This window comes from Anticarsia gemmatalis, chromosome 6 (assembly GCF_050436995.1).
Source record: "Anticarsia gemmatalis isolate Benzon Research Colony breed Stoneville strain chromosome 6, ilAntGemm2 primary, whole genome shotgun sequence".
In the NCBI taxonomy this organism is placed as follows: Eukaryota; Metazoa; Arthropoda; class Insecta; order Lepidoptera; family Erebidae; genus Anticarsia; species Anticarsia gemmatalis.
In genome coordinates this window covers 6112061-6137863 of record NC_134750.1, presented here as the reverse complement: position 1 = coordinate 6137863, position 25803 = coordinate 6112061, and the positions used below count along the sequence as shown (strand labels likewise).

General features: G+C 34.3%; 3 protein-coding genes across 8 annotated transcripts in view; 2 read left to right on the top strand and 1 right to left on the bottom strand.

Annotated features, from left to right (window-relative positions):
* Positions 1–1821, top strand: part of btsz (bitesize) — an 89890-nt gene extending 88069 nt beyond the window's left edge. For 3 of the 4 annotated variants that reach the window (XM_076115458.1, XM_076115460.1, XM_076115463.1), the window contains 2 exons: positions 104–312; positions 766–1821. In XM_076115458.1, coding sequence (XP_075971573.1) covers positions 104–312; positions 766–899 — 343 coding nt within the window. In that variant the 3' untranslated portion in view covers positions 900–1821. The remainder of the gene's footprint in view (positions 1–103; positions 313–765) is intronic. The other variant, XM_076115459.1, reaches the window with a different exon arrangement.
* Positions 1822–4029: 2208 nt separating this feature from the next.
* bou (glycosylphosphatidylinositol anchored membrane protein boudin) lies at positions 4030–6956 on the top strand. 2 transcript variants are annotated; one of them, XM_076115457.1, is made up of 4 exons: positions 4030–4224; positions 4305–4460; positions 4837–4977; positions 6360–6956. In XM_076115457.1, the coding sequence occupies exons 1-4, from the start codon at positions 4161–4163 to the stop codon at positions 6557–6559; spliced, it is 561 nt and encodes a 186-aa protein (XP_075971572.1). In that variant the 5' UTR covers positions 4030–4160; the 3' UTR covers positions 6560–6956. The 2 variants fall into 2 exon arrangements, with proteins under 2 accessions (XP_075971572.1, XP_075971571.1); XM_076115456.1 differs by lacking the exon at positions 4837–4977.
* Positions 6957–7272: 316 nt separating this feature from the next.
* Positions 7273–25516, bottom strand: LOC142973597 (coronin-2B-like). 2 transcript variants are annotated; one of them, XM_076115453.1, is made up of 13 exons: positions 25233–25509; positions 22851–23019; positions 20648–20845; positions 18979–19095; positions 16193–16342; positions 13761–13925; positions 13025–13231; positions 12573–12677; positions 11599–11736; positions 10010–10112; positions 9653–9828; positions 9366–9524; positions 7273–9264 (listed from the first exon to the last, which is right to left on the bottom strand). In XM_076115453.1, exons 2-13 carry the CDS (start codon positions 22863–22865, stop codon positions 9127–9129), a joined length of 1671 nt encoding a protein of 556 aa, XP_075971568.1. In that variant the 5' UTR covers positions 22866–23019; positions 25233–25509; the 3' UTR covers positions 7273–9126. The 2 variants fall into 2 exon arrangements, with proteins under 2 accessions (XP_075971568.1, XP_075971567.1); XM_076115452.1 differs by lacking the exon at positions 22851–23019 and having other exon boundaries at positions 25233–25516.
* Between the last annotated feature and the right edge of the window lie 287 nt (positions 25517–25803).

Below are 25803 nucleotides of genomic sequence, written 5' to 3'. Positions count from 1 at the left end.
GGCTATTATTCATAAATAATAATATAACCATCAAAATGTTGTCGCAATACTTTCAAAGTCTTTACCTGCGGCACAAAACTAAATAACAATTTCTTCCTTCCAGTTACCTCCTCCCAGAACGCGGTCGTCTCGCGAAACAAAAGACTGCAGTGTGTCGACGAACACTCAACCCGAAATGGGAGCACACATTCACGTACCGCGGCCTCACGTTACAAGAGCTGAGTGCACGTGCACTTGAACTAAGTCTATGGGACCGCGACCGACTGGCGTCCAACGACTTCATGGGAGCCATCAGATTATCGCTAGGTACCGGTAAGTGGTATTAATGCACATTACATCTGTTTCTGTCTTTTGAGCACTGGTATTATGGCGAAATGGGAGGGTTCAAGGTGCAGTTTCTTATGCTGACCATATAAACATAGGTTTTTGAGTGTATTTACCTAATCTTCTGTCCCAGGTTAAATTATTGGGTGGATTTAAATCTAGAACTAATTCGGGAATTAACTAGTTTCTCCGTTAGGTCTAGTTACTAGTTTTGGGTCTAAGATTCGTTGATTTTTTCTTTATTTTACTCAATTTTATTATAAATCTGCTTTCAATGTTTCATTTCAAATATTAATCCGGTCTGGCTCCATCTTGGTTATTCGGTTGTGACATTCCTTTCTGGGAGCTGGGTTTGGCTTTCTACAATAGCACATAAATGTTTTTTTTTGAGAAATAACGAATTTTCGGTATTTTAACGTATTTTCATTATGTCTCCTACAGGTACATACATGGGAGCACCTGTCAACTGGATGGACAGTGTCGGCAAAGAAGTCTCACTATGGCAGATGATGATGCAACGACCGAACTTCTGGGTTGAAGGATCCTTCCCTCTCAGACCTCATCTTAACAACTGAACACTATCGTCGAATGAAAGGTCCGAGAAATATAACAGATTAAAAAGGGACAGATATACAACCATGTCTCAAATGACTTGGGGAAAGTCCCGTGTGTGAAATATTCTGAGATTTTCAAAGTATGTCGGGTACTTCCATTTTCGTTGTTTCCTAAAATACATAAATACCCACGTAAGATATTTATTGAAACACAATTAGAGCACTTTTTGTATGTGTTTATACATTGAATGTATACTTTGATATCAACATCACATCGAAATCTTTTGTAATTATGTCGGCGTTTGAATTCTTTACTTTATTTAGTAATCCTATATTTCATATTCTAATACTCTAAGTTCTTATCTGTACTTCTGTACCGATTGTCTTTCTGTGGTATTATAGAGTGCCAATAAATGACTTCTACTCATAAACTATACAATAACTTTATACTCTAATATAATAAGTATTGAAAAACGAAATATTTACTTAGATACCTATTTTGATATGTAACGTTACATTCCACAATGAATAATATTAAAAGTTATAGCTTTAAGTATCTAATGACAATAATAATATTCAACTTGCAAACTGCCTATAATAGATAAGCTAAGTTATGCATTTAAAATAGAATTATAATGTACAAATTAAGTTTACATGAGTTAAGTTTCAGCTCATGCATAATGTGATTGTAACGTTTAGGAGATTTTTTTAATAAAAATTAAGCATGAATGTGAGAGTGTGTATAATAAATTGGAATGCAAGAATCATGGTTTATAACGACTGTAAGACGTCCGTAGTGTATAATATTATATTAGACATATCTTTAACAGGAATCAGAACGATTAATAGGTACTTGTTTATTATTATATAAACTTTAATTTTTTTATATAAACGTAATGTGAATTTGGAGCAATTTGGAAATAAATATGATGAATAATTTGTATATTTTCATTTATTGTTTTTGATCCTTTATCCCCTAATTAATATACTGAATTAGCAATATTATTCAAGATTAATATACCTTAGAATAACCAGTCGTACATAATGTCCTCCTTACCGTTCGGCTACGACAGCCAGCATCATTGTTACGAGCCAATTGTGCAGGGCTTTGTTTATAGTGACCAAGTGTGAGCGCAATACACAGATGCGCTCTCTATTCCATTACTCTCATAACCCGGTGGGATGACAAAAATGACACGGCCAGTGAGAGATCAGACGCAGGACCGCGGCGACCTTTGCGCGAGCTCTCCTGGGCACGAAAGTCTACGGCCTCAACTTCCTAACTCCGAGCACTTTTGTTTTTCTGTGACATCTTATGTAACATGTCGGAAACAATGTACAGAACTGTTCTTTATTTCCTTAGCCTGGTTAAGTATTCTACTTCTGAACAAATTCCTCTTCCTTTGTAAGGAGCTGAAATTATTGTAGGAACCTATTTTTGTTACAAAATTGTTATAATATATCAATATCGTGCCGGATTCCTTTCAGGCGCATGAGATTTATTATTTAATATTAATTAGGTATCTAAAAAAACTCGTAGAGTTAAATGTTTTTATATAATTATTCAACTCATGATGAATAACAACAATTTCCGGTTCCGGTACAGCCTTTTATTCAAAGACAATCGTTCAGAAACCCTATGTAATACACGTTTTGGAGTTATTTTATCTCAGTAACTTAACAAAGTAATCCTTGCTCTTTGGCGTTAGGTGTATTACTTTGGCTATAAATGTCTTGCTGCGCGGTGTTGTGAATAAAAAGTTTTTGTATGTATATACCTCGTACCTACCTACATATATTATCTTCTACAGCAGGATTATGGCTCCATGTCTATTTAGTTTCGACTAAAAAGAATTGAGTGTATCTTGTTAAATAAGCCTTTTTTTATCATTATGTAGTAATAAAATATTAATTTTGATCAATTCTTAAGGTAAATCATTTTTAATTAGTTTAGTAGGGCTACTATCTGGGGGCACGGAAGTGCCCCCGCAAGTCGAGCAAAAAAAAAGCGGCACGGCCGTAACATCCTTTTCTCGAAGCAATTCGGGCTATTTTTGACACCCCTATAATTTCGTTGTGGATAAAACAAGAAGCCTGGATTTTCAGCAACTAATTAGTCATTGTATAAACACGATATATTTAAAATTTCAGTCAATTTGAACCAGTAGTTTAAGAATGACGACTTGTTAAAATTTTGAATTTTGTCACTCACTGATTCACTGACTCACTGACTCACTGACTCACCGATCATCAAAAGTCTAAGGTACTTCTAGCAGACTTAGAAGCTTAAAATTTAGAATACATATAGGGTTTAGTGTCTTAATCATGGGAAAAATGTAATATTTTCTAATTTCGGTCCAGTTTTCTAAATACATCAACTGCAACAACAACTTTGTAATCCCATATAAATGTATAAGATTACAAGGTTACATTTGCAGTTAATGAATTATTATTACTATAGAAAATAAAATAAATAGGTGTAAATAAGTACCTACTATATGAGGCATAACGGGAGGGGGTACAGGGTGGGTAAGGGTGTTTAGCCCATGAAACTGAACAACATTTCCATAGGAAAATATGTTGAATTATGAAAAAAACGTCTTTCCATTCAAATTGGACTTATGTTCGCTCTACAAAAAGAAGTGAGATGCCATCAAAAACATTCTGTAAAAACCTCAAGTCTCGCCGTAAAAAGTTGTGAGATCTATATAATACCAAGTCGATTAATCTATTTAGTCTCTACTTAAAGGACCTTCTGTCTTAAGTTATTACGTATGTTATTATCATGCCAATTTAAAAAAAAATACCTTTAAAACAAATAGATCGACTTGGTCATCGCAAGAGAACACAAATTCGCCATTATTAACATTTCAGGAGCATTAACTTCTCGTCGTGCTGTGTAGTATACTAATAATTAAATCATGCGATGGCCAGGTCGGTCTATTTGTTTTAAAGGTATTTTTTTTTTAATTGGCATGATAATAACATACGTAATAACTTAAGACAGAAGGTCCTTTAAGTAGAGACTAAATAGATTAATCGACTTGGTATTATATAGATCTCACAACTTTTTACGGCGAGACTTGAGGTTTTTACAGAATGTTTTTGATGGCATTTTTTATGATTTGGCAACACTGTGATTCGATGTCAGACCAACGTTTGACAGGAGCCGTTGCCCGTTCCCCGTTCGTTACCGTGGTTTCATTTTGGCTTGTGTTTCTATCGATTTTATGAATTAAATAGTCCATTGGCACTCAAAAGTAGTAAATACGACTCGCAATCATGAATCCTTCTCTAGAAAAAGTCTTCCTGTGCTTGTGTATATCCTTAGCTACAATAAAGTCAGGTACGATTTCTAGGGCGTTGTTTCTCATTGTTGTTATTTTTGTTTGTAATTTTTATTTCTGATTTTGTTAAAATTTTTAGTTTATTCAATCAATTGCTACCAGTGTTCAGGGACGGACTCGAATAATCCGTTTCAGTGTAACGAATTTTTAGAAAATGATGTTGATTTGGTACCTACCGATTGTGCGACAATTTTCGACGCTCAGTATTGTATAAAGCACGTCGGCCGGTTCGAAGGTGAGAATTCAGTAGCAAGAGGCAGAAAGCTCACTAATTCTTATATATTATCTGCAATAAAATAACAAACCTGCAGAAACAATCATGGTCTATTTCTTTGTAGAAGTAATAAACTAACCAAATTAAAATTTGCCTTGTTCTAGTGGGTTATAATAGTATGTTAACTTTATATGAAATATATACTAACAGGTAATTTATCAATATTTATACTTATGTATATGAAAGCCTCAAAATTAGTCAATATTACAGGTGACTGGCAGCTGAACACTCTGGTATTAAGGTTTTATTTATTTTTTTATTTGTTTAATGTTTTGTTTTTCAAATATTATTCCAAATTCAACATTTTTATTTAACCAGCATTTTGATTATGAAATAGGTTTAGCAATAAACTGTTATCAATGCAACACATCATCAACTATGGAATGTGGTGATGGTCTTATGAAGTTGGATGGTGGTATATTGACTGCAACTTCATGTGAACATGTCTATGAAGCCCAGTACTGCATTAAATTGCAAGGTTTTACTAACATTTATCAATAGTTGGTTATGCTTCTGATAAAATATTTATTTATAGCCTATAACATCACAACTTACTTCTACAGTGCTGATAACAATAATATGTGTTACCAGTTTAATGAACTCTATAGATATGTAATATTATGTATTTGCACTTTTTAATAGAGATGAAACGGATATCCGGTAACTATCCGGTATCCGGCCTATCCGGCGGCTTTAATACTATCCGGCCGAATACCGGATAACTACTATTCGGCCGGATAGACATCCGGCCGATATAAAAAAAGGTCTGGATAAAAAAAATTGTTTAGTAATTATTTACTTTATTTAGTAAGACTTAAGAACTTGATATTTTCAAATAACAATAGCACAATGAAATAATAACCTAAAGTCACGCACGTGTCTGCACTGCAATCGACACAATAAGTCAATGAATGAAAGAATTGCTAACTTCGCTCATCAACGAAAAGACCCGAATTAAACCGAGGCCACCCGGTCGTTCGCACGTCGCCTACGCCAAGTGTGTGTGCGCTGCACCAAACGGCTAAGGTCCGCCGAATATTCGGCGGCCGGATATCCGGCTATCCGGCCAGGTGGTAGGCCGAATATCCGGTATCCGGTATCCGGCCAAACTGCTATCCGTTTCATCTCTACTATTTTACATTATTTAAACCTATCTGCTTGGACGGTCATATTTTTAATTCTGAAAATTGTCTGAATATTAGATTATATGGTTGTATGGTTGTAAATATAAAAAAATATCTAGCTATCATGGGTACATAACTGACATTTTTTATTTATGTATAATATGCTTTACACTTATTATGCACTGGGCGTCTTGAGTTCACAGCACAAAGCACTGAGGGTTCACTAACATGGTGTTTGAGTTTAGTTTGGTAAGTATCACTCACATATTTTATGCAAATTAGAACTAAATGTAGTTATTTGGTATAAGTTTAGTTATTGCCCTATGCATCTACAGTCTACACAGGCTATAAGTCTACACTATAAAGTAATAGCTCACAATAATCACTCCTGTTCAGTTTGCTAAAAGCAAGCCAAGCTAGCTTTTAGAAGTACTAGTTAAAAAAAAGTTAGTGTTTTGGCTCATCTGTCTTCGCCTTTTTAATGTGCAAATTGATTTATTTTAAACAGCATAAGACTTGCTGATTATTATCATAATAATATGTATTTTATACTAAATCTACAACATCCATTATAGATCTTTAATATCAATTAAATAATAATATTATGCACTATTTGCTTCGAAAAAAAAAATAAGATAATCACTTGTCTGTAGCCAGTCAAAGCCTTTTCTAAGTGAATTCAGAGCCTTTTCTAAGCCAATTCAGATTTTAAACTAATGGAACTTTGAACTTTCAGGTGGTATAGGAACCAAGAGGTATTGTTCATCAAGAGATTTAGGTAACTATTGCAACTATGTTCAGCAACCCGGAGACAAACTGGAATATAGAACCTGCATTTACACCTGTGATACTGATGGCTGCAATTCTGCTACGAGTTTGAAAATACCTGCTGTATTTACACTGTTAGTCATTGCAGTTAAATATTTTGTTTTATAAAAGATGTATTTTTGACTGCAGATTAGAAAAGGTAGCTTTAACAGAAAACATAGGTTTATCAGTATGTGTTATGTCAGTTTGTATTTTTAATATTGCAGAAATCCATCTGCTTCTTTTGGATTGAATTTATTTACATTTAGAGACATTCGATTTTATTACTATTTTATGTAAAAAATTATACTTTCTACTTAGATTTAAGTACAAATATGCATTTAATAATACATTCCATGTAGATCTAGGTTTGTAGATATGGCCGTCCAGAAACACAATGTTTACGCTTTTTATACCTATAAATTAATCTCAATTAGTTTCTGTTACACATTGACTGATTAGTAGGTAAAATATTTACATATCTGTAGTTTGTACATAACTTTCGTACAATAAACTTCTTGAAGTAACTAAATGTTGTTTCTTATTTGTGTTTGTGGAGTCTCTACCCATATCCTTTGAAAAGTGCAAGCTATGGCCTAAAAAATGTTGCATTTTAATGACCATAGGTCCATTAGTAGTTGACTAAGCTATAATGAACCTACACAATAAAATGGTATCTCACTTTCCGCTAGGAGTTTTGATATTATTATGAACAATCAAAGGTTTTTTTGCCTTGTGTTTAAATGGGAAACTTAACTGTAGAAATTATAGATAACATATTAACATTATAAATTCTTTGAGAAAATGGTAATTCAATGACAAGGAAACAAAAACAACAAAGATACTATCCAAACATTTATTGAAAATTTGTGCTACACAAGCATGATATAAAAATACATAATAATAAATATTAACACCGACTTAGCCACATAATTATTAAACCAGCTAATGCACAATAATACTTTCATTTTCACTTACCACACTAACATTATGCATTTTATACTGAATATGGAATGTAACATTTAAATGTCCAGTATATTTAATTTGATTATTTCCAATTAAAATTTAGGCTTGAAGTGATACTTCTTTCCAGTTCATACATCTTTACGCGTATGAATATTAAAGCCATAAAATCAAAATTGTCATTAACTTAAGTGATCTATGATTTAAGCATTAAATTGTTCAATGAAACGGTTTTGAGAAAATCTAGCACCTAAAATACTTCAATGATGCTCAGAATCTATTTCTAAATCTATAAATATGTACAGAAAAAGTTCAGGTAACTTTTTTGTACAATGTCTTCGTTTGCAATACAAGAGCTACGATACATCAAATACATCTAGCGATTTCATAAGTAATGAAAGTAAATGCTCCATTGTCGCAAAATGCTTTAAAACAGCTTAATGCAGTCATTACCGTACAGTAAAATACAAAACACAATTATAAAATAACAGGTAACACTATTACATAAATCAGACTATTAAAACAATCACTAACAAACAAGACATCAACTTAACCGTAAAACTGGGAATAACATTAATATTATGTGCTTATTAAAAAGTGCCTATCGTCGAGATCAGCAGCTTATTATTAATGTTTAAATAATTCTGTTTTAATCATCACATTGACAATAAAACTGATTCCTATAATTTTAATACATATTATGTTTTAGGCAAGTAATCACAAAACTGAATGTCAAATATCATAAAAACCGTAACCCTGATTTTGATTGCAAAATTTTACATATTTTGTATAAAATATAGAAAATAAAAAACATACACAAAGTATAAAGACCACTAAAAACAATTTGTGACATGAACATTTACGAACAAATGTCATGGGTATATCACATTTTTTAACAAATAAAGCACAGTCTGGCTGTTTGTGTCGAAATTTTGTAGGCCTTAAAAATAGAGAGGCCTAGCAAAACAACCTTCTGAATGAACACCCAAAAGCAAAGCCTAGCTGCCAATTTCATAGCATGAAGTAATTTGGAATGATTAATTTTGATCCCACTTTATTTCGACGATTAAAAAACAATGTCGAATGTACTTTAATTTTGAGCAAATAAAATTATATTGGAATCTAAAGGAAAATAATCACAAAGTAGAGCATATTTAAATTGTCTCCCACAATTCACACCGTAAGCTAGGGCACTATAAGTTGCAGAGCTGCGGTATTCAATACCAGTAATAATAAAATCCTGCTGCCATAACACACTGCATACCTTTTGTACACATTTTTCAATGTATTCAACTCTTATTCTTTAGTTCTCTTCACTCCATTATACTCTTATTCTAGTCTTACATATCTTAACCGCAATTTGATAAGAAAACTTTGAGACGTGTTTAGACTAGGAAACGAGAACTAAACCGTAGTACGTAGGTCAAAAGCTAAGTATATAGATCAAGTGCTTAAAGCTTGATCGACTTTTTACAAGCATTCAAAGAACATTGTCGCAGTCCATTACATACGCGAGGTCACAAGCTTACACGCTTCCGAACATAATATAACGATTTTAAAACTCGAAACATTAATACCGTCCTTACAATACTTTTTGTTCAAAATGTTCTCACTCGTTGTTCGATGTTGTTGCGTGGTTGTGGTGCATCGAGGCGTGTATAAGATCGCTCAATGCAATGATCGCTTGACATAAAGACATTAGAATCACATTGTAGCAGTACATTAGCGTCGGTCTAAGAGCCGTCGCGTTGCAGTCGCGCTTGCAGTGCGGCGACCAACTGTTCGAGCTCACGAACTCGTTGCTGACTGTTTTGAAGCTGCCGCTTCACGATCCTCAGCTCTTCGCCTTGGCGGTTGAATGCAAGACGTAACTATAAACAAAAATAATGCACATTATAATAGTATTTTTTGAGATCTAAAGTATGCATGCTGCCTAGTGTGTTTTTTTTTTGTAAATATTTTTTAGTCTTACCTCATGTTCAGTGCTGAAAACATCGCCCTGGTTGATCTGCTTGTATAAAGGCACTGGCTCCGCGTCGCCGGTCTGTTTACCGAACATACGCTGTAGCTGGTGAAACTTTGTGTTTTGGTTAGCGTTTGTCTTCTGAGATTTCTCGTTTACTTGCACCTGCTAAATAGATAAGTTTATATTATTGTCTTAACGAAGCGTCTCGATGCTTCTACTAATCTTTGTGGTTATTGTACTGCGGTCATTCAACCCAAGTCAATAGTGGAAAACGAAATGTAAGGTTGAGTTACCTGTTCAATTTCGTTGGTATGATTTTCATGCGGTTGCCAAGTGCCGAGCGGGCGGTAGTCGGGCGTGGTCTCTCGCGACAGGAAGGCAAACTTCTTGCGATTGTTAGCGTCTTGTGGCTGTAGCGCCGGCGCGTCCTTGTTACTTGTACGAGGCTTGTGAGTTGAGATCGTCACCCCTGAACGAAAGAAAATTTTATAACATATGTAATTTGATGGTAACAAAAATTTACCCAATAAAAATGCACATAATTTATCTGAATCTTCATCAAATCAACGAATGGAAATACTAGTTTCTTCTTATAATGCGAAACATTTCACATATGTGATCAATATGAACCGTAGTTTGCGTATTAGTACCTGTTTTCATGCTAATCAGCAATGGTGGAGCATTCATGCCGCTAAGCCAGTCCTTTGCAGTCAGAGCCGGCAGCGGCGCTGCCGTATCAGGGTATAAGTCCTCCTATAAAACACAATAAAATCATTACAACTTAGAAAGCTATGAGTTCATATTTTTGGGGGCATCCTTGCTCGTTACTGGCACTAACTTGACCGAGAACGTAAACGAAGTTTTTACTATTATAGTTATTCGGCTGTCGTATGCGGGTTTTCGGCGGATATTTATTGTTTTCTTATTTGTGAGAAGGAATTTTCACATGAAGTCTTCACTTAAAAGTGGGGGTACGCAAGTGCTAGACTGAAAAATAGGTGACGAGTATCAAAATGATGTAATACAATCTCAATATAAGTGATAAAGAATACTCGAAGTACAGGCCGTGTTTTCTGCAATGAACATGTTAACAAACAAACAAACATTCGAGCAAATACAGTACACATTACAGTGCAATACTATTGTATTATCAAGTGCTAGGACGTGCAGGTGTTAGCACCACGGGAACTATAACAACAGACAAATTAGGATTTTATTTCGAATCTTACATGGCATACATTTGAACCGCACTCGGTCTTCATAATCCGGATCAGCGTGAAAGTTAACACGCTTCAATATAGGTGCATGTTATAAGTTCTATCTAACTGCCTAAGTAGTTGGCCAATCGCACTAAGACATAACGGTGAAGTTTTATCCAAATCCGTCCAACAGCAGTCCATATTTTCGTGAAAGAATAACAAACATAGGTACGGTACATACATCCTCACAAACTTTCGCGTTTATTGTAATAGTAGTATAGGATCCTATAGTAAAATACTGTTCCTCGAAATGAGATATTAATATGGATAAAGTAAGTACTTTTAAGACCCCGTAAAGAGTTGTAAAGCAGCACGAATGTACGATTACCTAGAGACGAAGACAAATAAAGGAACCAGTTGAATAATTTATAACATTATTAAATATCAAAACCAATGTTCATTCTGCCGGACAAAATAAATGAGAATTGAGTATCAAGTTATTAATAACTTCACAATGTACTTATAGTTACCTAATGCAGAAAACACGCCTCGCGTGCCGTTTTTTACGAAACATAATGAATTTAACTGTCATATGTCTTAAGAAACAAACGAGAGCTCTTATTGTAGGCGTCATAAAATAAAATAGTGCGCAATACGTAGTTTTGCTGGCATTTTTTATGTTTAATTGACCATGAACATACAATGTAACGTTAATGAATCTTGAAAGATTGTTTCTTTTTACCAAGTATAACTTAAATTAGATATATTGTAGCAATTAATGTCTTCTGAATTCATTGTTATAACACTTAGATTTATACGGTAGTCACAACCTAATATATTATAGTTAACCATCGAGTTGTTTAGGCTGTCAATAAACGTCACCACAATGAAACTTAACAAGGTTATAACAAGTAAGGGTCCCACCCATACTTGATCAACGTGATGGACCGATAACACAACACATATATTAGGATAATTTACCGAAGAGTTATTACTGAATATGAAATAACATGAATAGTAAAAGGTTAAGTGTATGTTACCTGGAAGCAGTCAGACTTGCGAGGCACAATCATAGAGATAGGTTCACAAAGTCCCCGCGATGTGTGCAGCTTGTAGAAGCGGAACACTTCGCACGACGCCGTGTTCACGCCGCGCTTCGGCATAAAGCCCAGACCTCGCTGGAGAGAAATAAAATATTAGTTTCTAAGAAATTTACATGGATAAGTTTGTTAAAATGGTGATTTTCTTTGCTTAAACCTTAAACTTGATTGTTACAAAAACTTTCAATAAATAGCTATTGGCCAGAATGTTTACATATACTTCAGACAAGCCTAGGATTAAGCATTGCCACACAACGTGGCAAGGCTGTCAGCATTCCGGGAACACTTCCCACGGACAGCAATGCCGTGGAGTACTATGACGCTTTCTAACCTCGTATCGGTAATTTTTCTTTCCCATCGTACCCATATATGTATTTTTGTAGTTTTAAAGAATTATAATGAATATAATTGTAGTAAATAAAGTTAATTCTATTGTTCCTAGTTTATAGTAATAATTAACTTCAATACTCCATCAGTCATTAACAATATTATGTTACTACATCCTTGTATTCAATTCCGTAATTGATGACATTTCCAAGGTGACCCTGCTTAGTATGCGCAATACATCCAGCGCACAAATTAATAAAATAATGCTCGCTTGTATCAATTAGGTAGTGTCCATTCTGAGAACATTACTTGAATACTAACAGAGGTATACATATTAATATAAGGCTGTAAGTAGGTAAGAGTCGATCACGTACGCCACGATGATTCAAAGGTAGGTATGTTCAAGAAAATTATCAGAATTTCATGAAAAATATGCTTATACTCAGCATATGTTTAGAAAGTTAACATACCTAGTATACCTACATTTAATTTTTAATGTATTATAAGTATTAAACACAAATCAGTCCCGCTTTAAATGGTAATACAAGTAATAAAATTATAATCATGTAAATATGTTCGCAACTTACTTGTGGATTGCCAGATAGGAACTGATTGAGGAAATGAACGTATGGCGCCTCGTCAACCACTTCGTAGTATCGGATGTTCCCGTCTCCCTTGCCAGCAAGGTACACCTAAGGAGAAAATATACACTTTAATTACATCCATTATTTTATCCTGCCCTTATCCCACGTTAAGCGGGATCGGCATAGCCCGTTTTAATTATCAAATTCTAAATTCTTCTAGATAGTAATCTTACATACGGCATACATACAAGCTCGTTGAATCCATATTTACACATACTGAAATGTGTATTAAAAACATGAGTCAGATGATTACACTTTTTCATAAACTTAGAACAAAGATATGAACACATTATATTGTTTGTCGTATGGTTAGTGGTCAACCCAGTGTCAAAGTTGATCAAGTCGCCTTAGAGGCCTATAAACATGAAAGGCAATATGAAATAGACAGGACTTACAATGTTAGTATCATAGTCATAATACGGGAACACGACTCCAGACGAGCTGTCAATCGTCTCGCAGACTAAAGGCTGGGACAGATCATGTTGGTCCCACACGGCGTATTGACGGTCGCTGTACCGCGAGAATCCAGTCGTCAGCACCTTGCCCTGACTGCCGAGGAACGTGCATTTTGAAGCCTTCGTACCGGTGTGGCAGTTTCCTTCCTGGAATAACAAGCGGTACATGTTTGAATCAGATTATTGTAGTCAAAACACAAGGATGCAAAACGTATCCGTGCACGTAACAAGTGCGTACACGTGTCAGTTGTAACGCTCACATCTATGTAAAAAACTTTAAAATTCGGACTGACAGATGCTGCTAACTCGTGTATCAATTTGAGTTGTACTCATTGATTGTGTGTTGGTTATAGGTATAAATTATATCGGAGGAGTTTATATAGGGGTTTCTTGCCAGCTCTCATTAGCCCTACCTTCAGAACTGGCGGTAAATTCACTATCTGTCTGTATCATTGACTATCGTAAGTATTCGTAAGTGTCAGCATTAGCCCTATATCATTTGATTTGATTTTGATCGGAAGCGATAATATTCAGTTTAATCAACATATTTGGGATTTTGACAAGCGTTCTAACTGATGCCATCGCATTTACTTGATGCATTCGCATTTACTTGATGATTAATCTGCAGGTATACAATGGTGTATACAGAGAGTAATGAAAAGCAACAGCTACTTACAGACAAAACGATGCCTCTTCTAGGCTCGATGACGCGCAGTTTCTTATCTTTGCAAGTGGTGGCGAGTAGCGAACCGTCGCGGTTGAACGACATGCAGTAGATCACGTCGCTGTGGCAGTCTATCACCTTCACCGCCTCGCCCTTGCCCACGTCCCATACGAAGATCTGTAACAAACGAACAGTTGTGGTAATGCCTAATGGATCATTGGGAATAAGATGCGGTGTCGTCAAAGCTATACATGATTTTCATAACGGGCTAGACTGCTCATTTGGAAAATCATGTATTGTATTGCTGAAAACAAAGATATTTAAAAAAAAAACTGTGAAACATCAATTAATAGTCATATTTGATATACAACACAGCCCTTGTATTGGATAGAAGTTTCGTAAAGTATTTTTGTTTCAAGTGGGTGACGTTAGTAGTAAATAAAGTAGTAGGTAGGTAAGTAAATAAAGTAAAAGCAACTTTAAATGATAAATTTTTCAGGTTGGAAAAGGTGAATACAAAGAAGCAGTAGAACATGTTAGTCTGTTATGCGTATCTAAAAATAATCAATTGACATATAAAATGTGTATCGATTAATATCGTGATAAATATAATCCTTGGTATCGGTCATTCAAGAACATAGCACTTGGTCTGAAATACTAACTTGTTAAAGCGCTGTTGATCCTAATAAAAAAATTACTTAAATGTCGCTAACACATTGTTAATACACCTACACTTCATTGTCGAAAGTTTTTCCACCGTGTACCACGGTGGAAAAATTGTATAGTGAAAAAAAAGGATTACCTTCTTTATATTAATTATAAAAACCAACTGAGCTAGATGTATCTAATTACAATGTGTAATATAACAATAATAGAGGCCCGCCCCAGCTTCGTTAAAAAAAAATACACAAAATTATTAAACAATTCCTCCTTCTTCGACAATCCCTTTATCTTCGAGTGAAAATGACATGAAAACAGATTTTAAGTTGATCGCGAACAAGCAGACAGAAATGGCGGAGGAACTTTATTTTGAGTGAGTGATGAGTGATTGTTGAAATAGAAAAACAAGTAAGAAGAAACCCACATTTGAAGTAGCTGTACTGTCGTCTGTCACAGCTAAACATTTAATTAGGTCACATCTTTTAAATCTTGTTTTGACTAACGGTACAAATAGAGACTGATAACGCGAATTCAAGATCAAGGCAAAGATAAGGCATGTCGAGGCCAGGTTAGCTTTATTGCATGCAAAACGCAACAGTATATTAGCAACGCACGTAACGTTACCAAGGTCTCATTCTATTCATATTGAAGGCATTTCGTTAAGGAAAGTTTGAAGGATATCGATACAGCACCGGCTTATTAGTGCTGCTTGTTACGGTTTTATTTTATGTTTTGTGCAGCATATATATGTTGTTGGTATGTTATGAGCATTAGTACCGTATAGTTTTAAATACTAATCATGCACTGATAAGATAAATAAATAATATAATCAAAATAATAAGTTATCGACTCTTGAATCTGAATCAGTAAACGTAATGTTTGCATTAAGCCTACTTACTCAGATTCGAGAGAATTTATGAATGCAAGTGACATTTCTTATTAGTAATTTAGTGATTTGCATCGGGAATTATTTATTACGTTTCTCATCAACTTGATATGTATGAATAGCATATACTTTTTAAACTGTATTCAAAAAACTACCTAAAAATATCTATCCTAGACTTGACTGTGGCAATAAAAGAAGCTAGATGAAGCAACACCGATCAGTAGGAAATCTAGCATTGAACAATAGCAAGTTATTTATAGAAATTTTGAACTTCCCGTTAGATCCCGATATAAGTAACGGTTAAAGCAACGGTGGTTATTGCAATATTATTTATTAAGTTGATCGCGATCACGCGAAACTAAAGTTACAATGAACGTATTCGCATCTTCGTTGCGTGATCATTGCTAGTAATATCAGATTTATATGTACCGGTATCACAGTAGGAAAAGTGTATTCATATAAGTACAAGTACCGTGTGAAACGTTCAGATTTGTTAACATTCTATAATAGTGCCATTTATAAGTGTTGACTTTGAATAGGTAGTAAAATGTATGAAAGGCATATAAGAATGTTCTCGGATGGTATGAATGGCCACATTCATTAAACATGCATTCCGTTGATCCCTTGAATGATGTTTGTTTTACAACTCGTATTGTAACGACTTTTGTATGAATGAAGAAACATTCTGCACCTCTAGCGTACATCCCACATACTTATTACCTGTTCTACCGAATTTACAGGCAAACATAAAATTCTGTAATACATTTCACTAGACAAAAAAATGCAGCCCTTCACACAGGAAGGCTCAGGCACAACGATATTTTCCAGATTGGTAGTTATGCTGTCAAATAATATAATCGCAGAGAGAGAAAACCAGTAATATGTTGGGAATACGTACCAAATAATCGAAGCCAGCACTCAGCAGTATATTCTCTGCAGTAGGGTGCCACTCGATGTAGGCAACTCGTCGCTTGTGGCCGTGCAACTCCACCAGCCAGTCCGTCAGGTGCATGGACAGACCGCCGTCCGGGATATGCCATAGTTTCACCTTTAGTAAAAAAAATATTAAGCAATTGAAATATTGTAATCAGTACAAAAATTATGAGAGTACACTAAAATAGAAAATTCGAATTAAAATTTGTTTAGGTTTTAAGGCAAGCAGGAGAGCAGTGATAGCCGAGTGGTATAAGTTGACACCTCCCACGCAAGTGGTCGCAGGTTCGAACCCAAGGCAACACACCAATGACTTTTCGAAGTTATGTGTGTATTAGAAATAATTGTCACATGCTCCAACGGTGAAGGAAAACATCGTGAGGAAACCTTGCATGCCTAAAATTTGTTTAATACATTTATTGAGGGTATGCAAAGTCCCCAACCCGCACTTGGCCAGCGTGGTGGACTCAAGGCCTAACCCCTCCCTCATTACGGGAGGAGACCCTTGCCCAGCAGTGGGACAGTAATGGGTTAAATTTATTATTTATTTATTTATTAGGTTTTAAACTTTCTTTTCTTCTATATTATGACTACCTAAACCTATTAAGTATATACCTCTTTATATTGAAATCGTCACATCTGATTCGCTATTGGTAATATCAGACGATATCACCAATAGAGAACCTTTCGAGTGACTGCCTGAAATTATAGAAGGATCAGCTAGTACTTAGATTATTAACCCCCGGTTTCCGAGGTATATTTTATGGGCTTAAACGCTATTGAATAGATAAGCTACTGCTAAATGAAACCGGGGGTAAGTCGCTCGTTGGGATTGGATACTATAAAAACAACGATTAAAGACGTGAAAGTTTCCAATATTACAATTTAATCACATTAAATACATGGGTGTGTAGTGTAGTTTAAGTTGTTTTTAATCATAAAAGAACAAGTCTTTAGTATTTGTTCAGATAATGTTGAACATGGTCGTTATTCTACGCAAGCGAGAGAAGCCATTAAAAGTTAATTACACTCAAGTGTAGAGAAGATAAACATCAACATAACATTGGTATTGATTGCAAGACAATTACTAAAAGAAAAGCTATCTTATGAAGAGAGTTGAACAATTTATTGTTTATATTCCTCAGATTCTTTACGCTATTTATAATATAGACAATATATGCGCTCATAGGTCGGTAATCGGCCAATTTATGGATGGGTGACCGTATAGTGGTATTAGAGCTTAGGACTGTTTGCTTCGGAGCGCACATTAAAAGTCGGTCCCGGCTGTTGTCTATGGTACTATACTAAGATAGTAGTTGTTAAGCTATGTCGAAAACATTTCAGTAGGCTTGAACCATGGGATATACCTAATAGAATAAAAATATAGACATACCAAAGCTAATACAACTTATCAAATAAAACAAAACATTATCCTGATCGAAACTCTATTCCATCGATATGCTGCGTATACAACGAGGCTGAAAATGTAGGCCATGCAAATATTTATCTCAGTGGGGGGTCGAACCCTAACACATAAAGTAGGCGGTTCATTACTTCGGCGGCTCGACATGACTACGTCACGCTTCGGGAACGATACGATTATGATGGAGTTTCCTAAGGCCCTTATAGCTGAGGTGGGATGTAACTTAGTTAAGTCGAGTTGTTTCCTATTCTCGTTACATACAATCTTCTTTTTCCGTTGGTGATTGCAGTAATGTTGATGTTAATATCAGAAATCCAATGGAGTGATATAACTTTCATTAGTATGGCAGTAAAGAACCGGCTTAAAGCAATTTCTAGTGTTAGCCTAAACGCTCTTGTCTTAAGTATCTAGTGTCGATAATATGCTTGAATACAATATCTTCTTCATCGTGCTGTTTTCTGATATACTTCAAACATTATAGGCTTTTTAGATGGTTGGTAAATAGCTCAATTAGACGAAATAAGCGTAATCATTCTCGAATTTTAGAAAAGAATTATGTTTAACCAAATGTTTTAGTCAGCCCACTTTTTAACCAATTACTGTCAATCTCTATAAAATCGGCCTATCACGATCATACAACTCGGCCCATAGTTCCCGGTTCACTGCGAGTCCATTCATCATTCTCCATACTAATCTCTACTAATCTTGTGGGAATTTTCCCATTCAATAATGTAGTACAAAGATAATAGCAAACGCACGGTAGTGAAACTAAAATAATCAGTTTTAATAACACGTTATTAAGACAAGCTATTTCGTAATCTTCAAATGTTTAATGACATAATTATTGATATTTTTTTGGAAAGAGGTTTTCGAATATGCAAATTCTATGATATAACTAGGAACAATGCATGATGCAGTCAGTGACTCGGAAATTGATGACGATATCTGGTATACAATTACATAAAATCGATAAGTCAAATCCTGACAATAGCCATATAGATAAGATAGTGGAATCAACATGATAAATTTATATAGAAGTATACAACTAAAGGGTCATGTTGTACACCAAAGGATTCACAAATTGCCACCGACTTTATTGAATTAATGATTTTCTAACACTTGTATAAGTATAATTTTTTTTTAGCTAGGGTTTTACAATTGAATTTCCAGAGTGCTCCAGATGTTGACTTAATGGACTAATATCTTTACAGTCGGCATGCTTTTCTATATAAAATTGGTCAAACGGAACATGGAACATCCCGTGTAATGGGCATCAATTACGGCTACAAATTGCGAGTGTGTGAAAAAATAAGCGCAGACAAAATTACCGTGCAGTCATCGGAACACGACGCTATGATGTTGTCATTGAACGGATTCCACTTGATGTCGAGCACAGGGCCTTTGTGGCCCGTCACTCGGCTCGCGTTGAAGTCCAAGCGGCCAGTCTGAAAAAAAAAAATAAACAGACGTTACAATATTTTAATCCTTTCCCTTTAAAAAATTAAAATGTTTCATAGCTTTTGCTTTGCAAAATCGAGGAGCTGTACGTAGTTTCTATTTAAAAACCTTCTTTCTATTTTCTAAAGGTCGGATAATAACGTTAACGAATCGTTCTAAAAGGCTAATAAATAAAGCACTTTCGTGTCCGAACATAAAAGCAATAGCAACAAGAAACTTTCGTTTTCGGAATACTGTCACGGTGTCGTTGACTTTATTCATCTGCATATTACGTTTCTTTTGCAAATCTAATGTAAAAATTATAAAAACGTTTCGTAATAATTACGCACACGCGAAATGTTTCTACATTTCTACAAATCATTTCGATATTTCTTTATCTGTAGAGATACTTATGTTTTAAAAATTGTAACACATATTTAAAGGTATTAATGACAGTCGGTGTTTTACACACATATCATTTTACAGTACGCAAAATGGCCGCTTTTACGAACAATTTACGTCGTAACTGTACACTTGCAACAGACTTGTGTTAAATAAGAGGAAATGTAACGTCTTCGCAATTCCGTGCAATTCGTAATGATACACATTAATTTCTCACGTACATATTCTGTTATACTTAGCTCTAAGTGAATATTGCAGTAAGCATTTCCACACAAGTCCAGTGAGACTTGAATCCATTGTCGTATAATAGGGTCGGTCCCAATGGGAGGTATACCATAAACACTCCGTAGGAAAAACGGTTTATTAGCTAGTTGGGCTAACGAAATACCACGCGTTAACTTTATCCATAAACTAGATAATCCCCGAGTTCTTCTTTTAGAAATTGAGTAAGCGAAAGATTACAATAGCTTTTAATCCACATGGGGATTTTCGTAACAATATGGAGTACAAAAAAGTCAAGGCAACTTTGCGTAAACAGGGACTCAGTAACTGGGCAAACAAGCATGGATACATAAAGAAAGGCAATTTAGGCTTGTGCCAATAAAACACGGCTATTGGTGTTGACCAAACAAGGCGTAACACTAGTATATGTTTAGACATTCAGTAAGAATTTAACGTTTGGAGTTACGAACGCAATAACACATTAATCATAACATTCATCCAATAGATGAAATGCAAAACAAAGGGGCTATTGCACTCTTAACGACTTCGGTAATTGCATTTTCATGATTTCATTTCATAAGTCGTATTACGAATATAAATTTCGAACTCTTATGACGCTGTATCATTAAGAAAACGAACGAAAAACTGAGCTCAAAGAACCTGGGTCAAATAATAGCTAATAAAAACTTGTTAATTATCACGTTCATTATCCTTAATAGTCCAACCATAGTTTCCGGAGCTGCCCGATTTTTTTTGGAGAAGACAATGTTAGAGGATTAGGCAGGTGCGTTTCGTTGCAAACAGCTGTCGTATTTTTTGTATCGCAACCAGTCCGGTTGACAAGATAGTACGATCGGAAGAAACCGAATAATAACTAACATGAAGTCGCAAAACCCGAAAATATTTAGAAAAAATTTAATAGTATTTTCTACTTACATGATCCAAAGGTAGAACAAGGAACGCTCCTCCCCCGGCGACCTCCGTTACTATGGCAACGAATTTAGGATTGACTGCGCAAAAATTAGAATCGTGCGCATTTCTAGTGATCTTGATATTGTCATAGCAACGTTCGCGTTTGAATGGGACGCCGTAGACATGGCGGAACTTTGAGCTTCTCACGCCACGGAACCATACCTGAAAAGTTTAACGATTATCAACTAAAAGAAGCTGAAGATTGGACAATTAAAAACCATATTAACCAACACACAAACTACGCAGGCCTTTTACCATTTTGTTCGTAAAAACTATTTTGTTTCAATAAAAGCACGTTCTCTCCGTCGAGATTTATTTGTAATCTAAAATATGTGTATTACATATTGACAACCCATTACCTTGGTGTACGTAACTGATATGATAGATAGCATAAAACAAACTCTACGTACGCATATATGAACACATAATACTCCATTACTTATAAAAGCCATACAATTCGTCCATGATAGAAATGATTCCATCATTGGAGAGCAACAAAGACATCATTATACGCTTGTTATTTACGCCTCCCGTAACAGTCTGTTTACGTATGGTCATCATCGCTTATGAATTGCTGTCATTATTTTTGTTTGAATGAGTTTTTATTATAGCTATTGCGTACCGCGACATTTATCTCTACACTGGTTTCGAATCCTAGAGTAGCATCGTTTCAAATTAAATCACCATTAGAGCTCTACGATTTTAGGTATTATTTTAAATCAGTTGAATGTTTTAATACCTATGTTTTGTTAGTTTTATCTTTTGTATCCATCCGAGATTGATTTAAAAACCTTTTGTCCAGAGTTACGGAATGATTCTCTTGTGTATTGGTAAAATGTAACTATATGCGGAAGTATTTAATGATAAGTAATGTATTTTTTTTAATCCAACTATAAAACAAAAGAAAGTGACAGGGTAGCTATAAAGTTTGACATTTACATTACCGTTTCAGTTATTTAATTCATCATGAGTATGTAATGTCATCCAGATTTATGACATACACGCAATAGAAATGAATTAGCTCAATTAACAGTCTAGAGTTAAGTAACTTGGCTTTGAATTATTCATATCGGCAAAATATACGCCCGTATTTTACCTCGGATATTATAAAATATAGCAATCCAATTAAATACGTAATGCAACTGATGAACGGGTCTAGGAATGAATAGTACTTAACCACGCTAGGCAAAATAATGTTTCCTGGCGCAATAAAACTCAAAAATAATTTTCTATTGTTTCTCATCAAATTATAGCTTTCTCAGCCACATAAAGTATAGTTCTTTGACGGTCTTTAAGAAGTATGAATGATTAGATGCGTCAATTTCCTCACATAGTTACAAGGTAGAAAGTATTTATGGTCGATTGTTTAAAAATTCTTCTGCTGTAATGTGTGACTAACAACTGATACAGAAATAACAGTATTAGTTACGCTATTAATAAAGAATAACATAATGATCAGTCACGGTGAACACTGCTCCGAAAGAATTTAAAAAACATGAAACAATGTTGTAAATGTTTTAAAATCATCTATTGTCGAGACAGTCTCAAGTGAAAAGAGTTTTTAAAACAATTCGTGATGCGTCGAGAACTCGAAAGATGTGCTTTTAATTAAGATCAATTACCATAATTGCGTAACGGATTATTAATATCAACTGTCTTACACACGCTCCACTTTATAAGTGGACCAATGTTTAATCGTTATATCCCACCTATGATTTATCGCTAAGTGATTGTGTCCGACTAAGATGAAATTATCTAAGCCATTGATTTCTAAAATATGTAACAGGAAATACAAACTTTCAACGCAATAAGGAAATAATTTAAAACTAGTTTTTAATAAATACGGGTAATTGATTTTGTAACTAAAACGAAACTAACAATAAATAACGGTATTAAATACACGATTTATATTCCCTTGTGTAAATAGCCAAGACCTGAATATTATATGCTATTGTAGGCAAAAATTGATCGTGTTCTTTTACGAAATTTTTTTAGAAAAATTACACGTCAAGTTCATATTTAAACGTTTCTTCGTAAATATTGATCCAGTTGTTCATTTATAACATTTTATATAATCCTCTAAACCATTTTATTCGTTAACCCGCATGATAAGGCCTGCTTATGTGATACTTAACTAACATAAACAAATGTGCAATAAAAACGATACCTGTGAATTAGTCATGATGTCTCCGCGCTACTCAGGTGCAATATCAACTCATGCACTACATAGAGGCACACTCCAAAACTATAAAGTTCTGTGCATTTTACATAACATAATTGTATACACAAATAACATAAAAATCAGCTGCCCACAACATGATGCACTGTACTTAACACTGAAAGTTGCAAAGAAAACAAAAAAGGATGCATTAAAACAACATAATACAAAATAAACAAAATGTGCAGATAGAAATAATACTCCGGTGGTCACTAGAGTCGTGTACACTTGTGCGGGGTCGGTACGAAATGATAACTATGAGCACGTTTATGTTTAACGGCAGAAGCGCGTGTCTCGAATGGCGCGAGAAAAAAAAGTGAAAATATACTTGTTACAAGTCGCTGTCGCCGTCGATTCTGGGAGAAATTCAAATTCATTATAGGCGATAGAACATCAATTAAATAATGTGGACTCTGATGTAACTGTTATACAATATTTAAATATCAAGTCACCTGGAAACTTTCAACCAATTTAATGCAACAACACACAACACTCTTAATGTTAATTATATTCAAACTTTTAGATTCTATTCCTATATCATTAGGAGATATTACACCACAGAAATCCATTAGCAATATGCTAATATGTATTACTTTTTGAAATAAAATGACTGTAGGATGAATGTATTACTTTAACAGGCATGAAATTAACAACTTCAAAGTCCATGTCAAATGAGATAACAAAAGCCTGTGGGTATATTTTTAAACAGTTACAAAATGTTATAATAATTAAGCTTGCTAAGGCAAACACTCTAAGTGGTACAATTAAGCGGTATGACTCAAACAAAATTATTTAGCAATAATGTAACACTTTCAACTGAGTATGTATGAAAGATAAGGATGTTACATGAAGTTCATCAAAGCGTGACAAAAAGAATGACTACAGTACCACACTAGCTGTGTAGAAGTAGCCCATGGTCTACCAACTTGCACTTATGTCATGGTTTGATTAAAGTATGATTGTTTCAATAGTATGATGTCATAGGTATTGTGAGTAAATATCATTAAGACAGAGGATGTTTTATTATGATTTTCTGCAGAGGTATTCATAAATAAACTTTATTACCTTACTGTTATTTAACAATAATAGTATGAATAAGCGATCGCTTGAAATTTTATTCAAAGATACACATTTTAAACTCGAACTTGTACCACCATATTAAAGTTTAGCTACTGCATACTGTAATGAAATATCTAACTTTGTAAAAAGGCATTTATAAGAGCATTCGAATAAAATTTATTGACACATTTGCATTAATTGAGTTGTCCAATCAGGTCAATTGATATGAAAATTTGTTATTAATGTAGCATTATTGTGTTATGAAGATAATAAAGTGTATTGTATGTATTTTTGTAGCACACTATGTTCTACAGTGTAATGTTCTAACACATTGTTCATGATCAATCATCCAATATATGAGGTGAAAGTTATGGTAAATGTGTCTATCAAGTTTAAACACAATGAATATGAATATGCTTTATCATTTCTTTGCTTGTTATACAAAGTATATAAATGGTTACTAGAAATAGAATATGAAAGTTTTTTTTTACTCTGAGTACTGGGCCAGTTCTTGCCTAATTAAACACTTATGCAAACCTCTTTGCAGACTGTTTTCAAATGCTGTTGTTTGTAGTTTTAATCATTTCAAGTGGCCAGATTCAATTTATTTTGAATTTAAACCTTTTTATACTGGCAGATATGAAATGAAACTGTGTTACTAAACTTTATTTTAGGAACAATGCAGTAATTGTTTAAAAATGAAGATACTTTAATAAAAAATAAAATTGATATGTAACTACACAGATAAGTAGTTATTAAATTTAATATTTATTAAAAGTAGTTTTATTAAGTTGAAACATTTACCCCCAGTTTCTGAGGTACATTAAGCAGTAGTTTATCTATTCAATAGTGTTAAAATAGTTTTGTACCATAGAGGTATGGTTTGCATTTCAAAAATAAAATATTGTCTAAGTGAAATAACTTTTTGGTGCACTTGAACTAGGAAGTAACATGATATCTTTATAGAAAGTGGTAAAAAAAAATCTACACATGCTCATGTAACTAAGTTGTGTAAATTCTAAGTTCTGGTGCGTAGTATTAATTAATTGAAATAAAGGAAGTATTTTAAATCTACTTATAAACAAAGGAATCTAAAATTACGGTGTAAGACTAATATGACAATGTAACAGTTTCGTAAAATACCATAGCACCCATCCGGCACAGATACACGAACAGCCGGAGTATAAATCGATACTTCCGACAAAGTACTATCTATTTAACTATAGAGCAGGTCTAAATATTAATGTTATTCTTATTTTATAATATTCTTACCTTAGCCGCAGGTTTGTTGCACGCTCTTACATCTACTAACGTACTCTTAGCAGGACTCTTTTCCACAATATTTATTATTTCTATGCAATTTGTTTCTCTCATCGACTCATCTTTTACTGGAGGCATATCCTTAACCACAATGTTTGTCGGCACTTGTTCGTAATTTCCTGTTATTAAATAATGCGATACGGTTTATAAAATTAAAAACAAAGAAGAAATGCCTGCTCAACAGTAACTTCAAGTGAAAATCGAAGACGAGCGAATGAAGTGACTGACTGAATGAGTTTGAAGGTAACGACGCGAATGAATATTTTGAATGGAACAAATGACCAATTCTTTTCATTCGTTTCATAAGTATTGCCAAACAAAAAATATAATCAACATTTCTAACCCTCTGCAACAGTTCAATATGTCTGATAATTTTAAATTACTAGTTTTATTTTTCCTTATATTAACATTAAATCATAAATCTTACAGAGGGATCCGCAGTACCTCACTGAAAACAAAATGATTTTATTTTTTTCTTTAATTTCACAGTCCTATGATAATTTAAGATGTGTTTCCTGTTAAA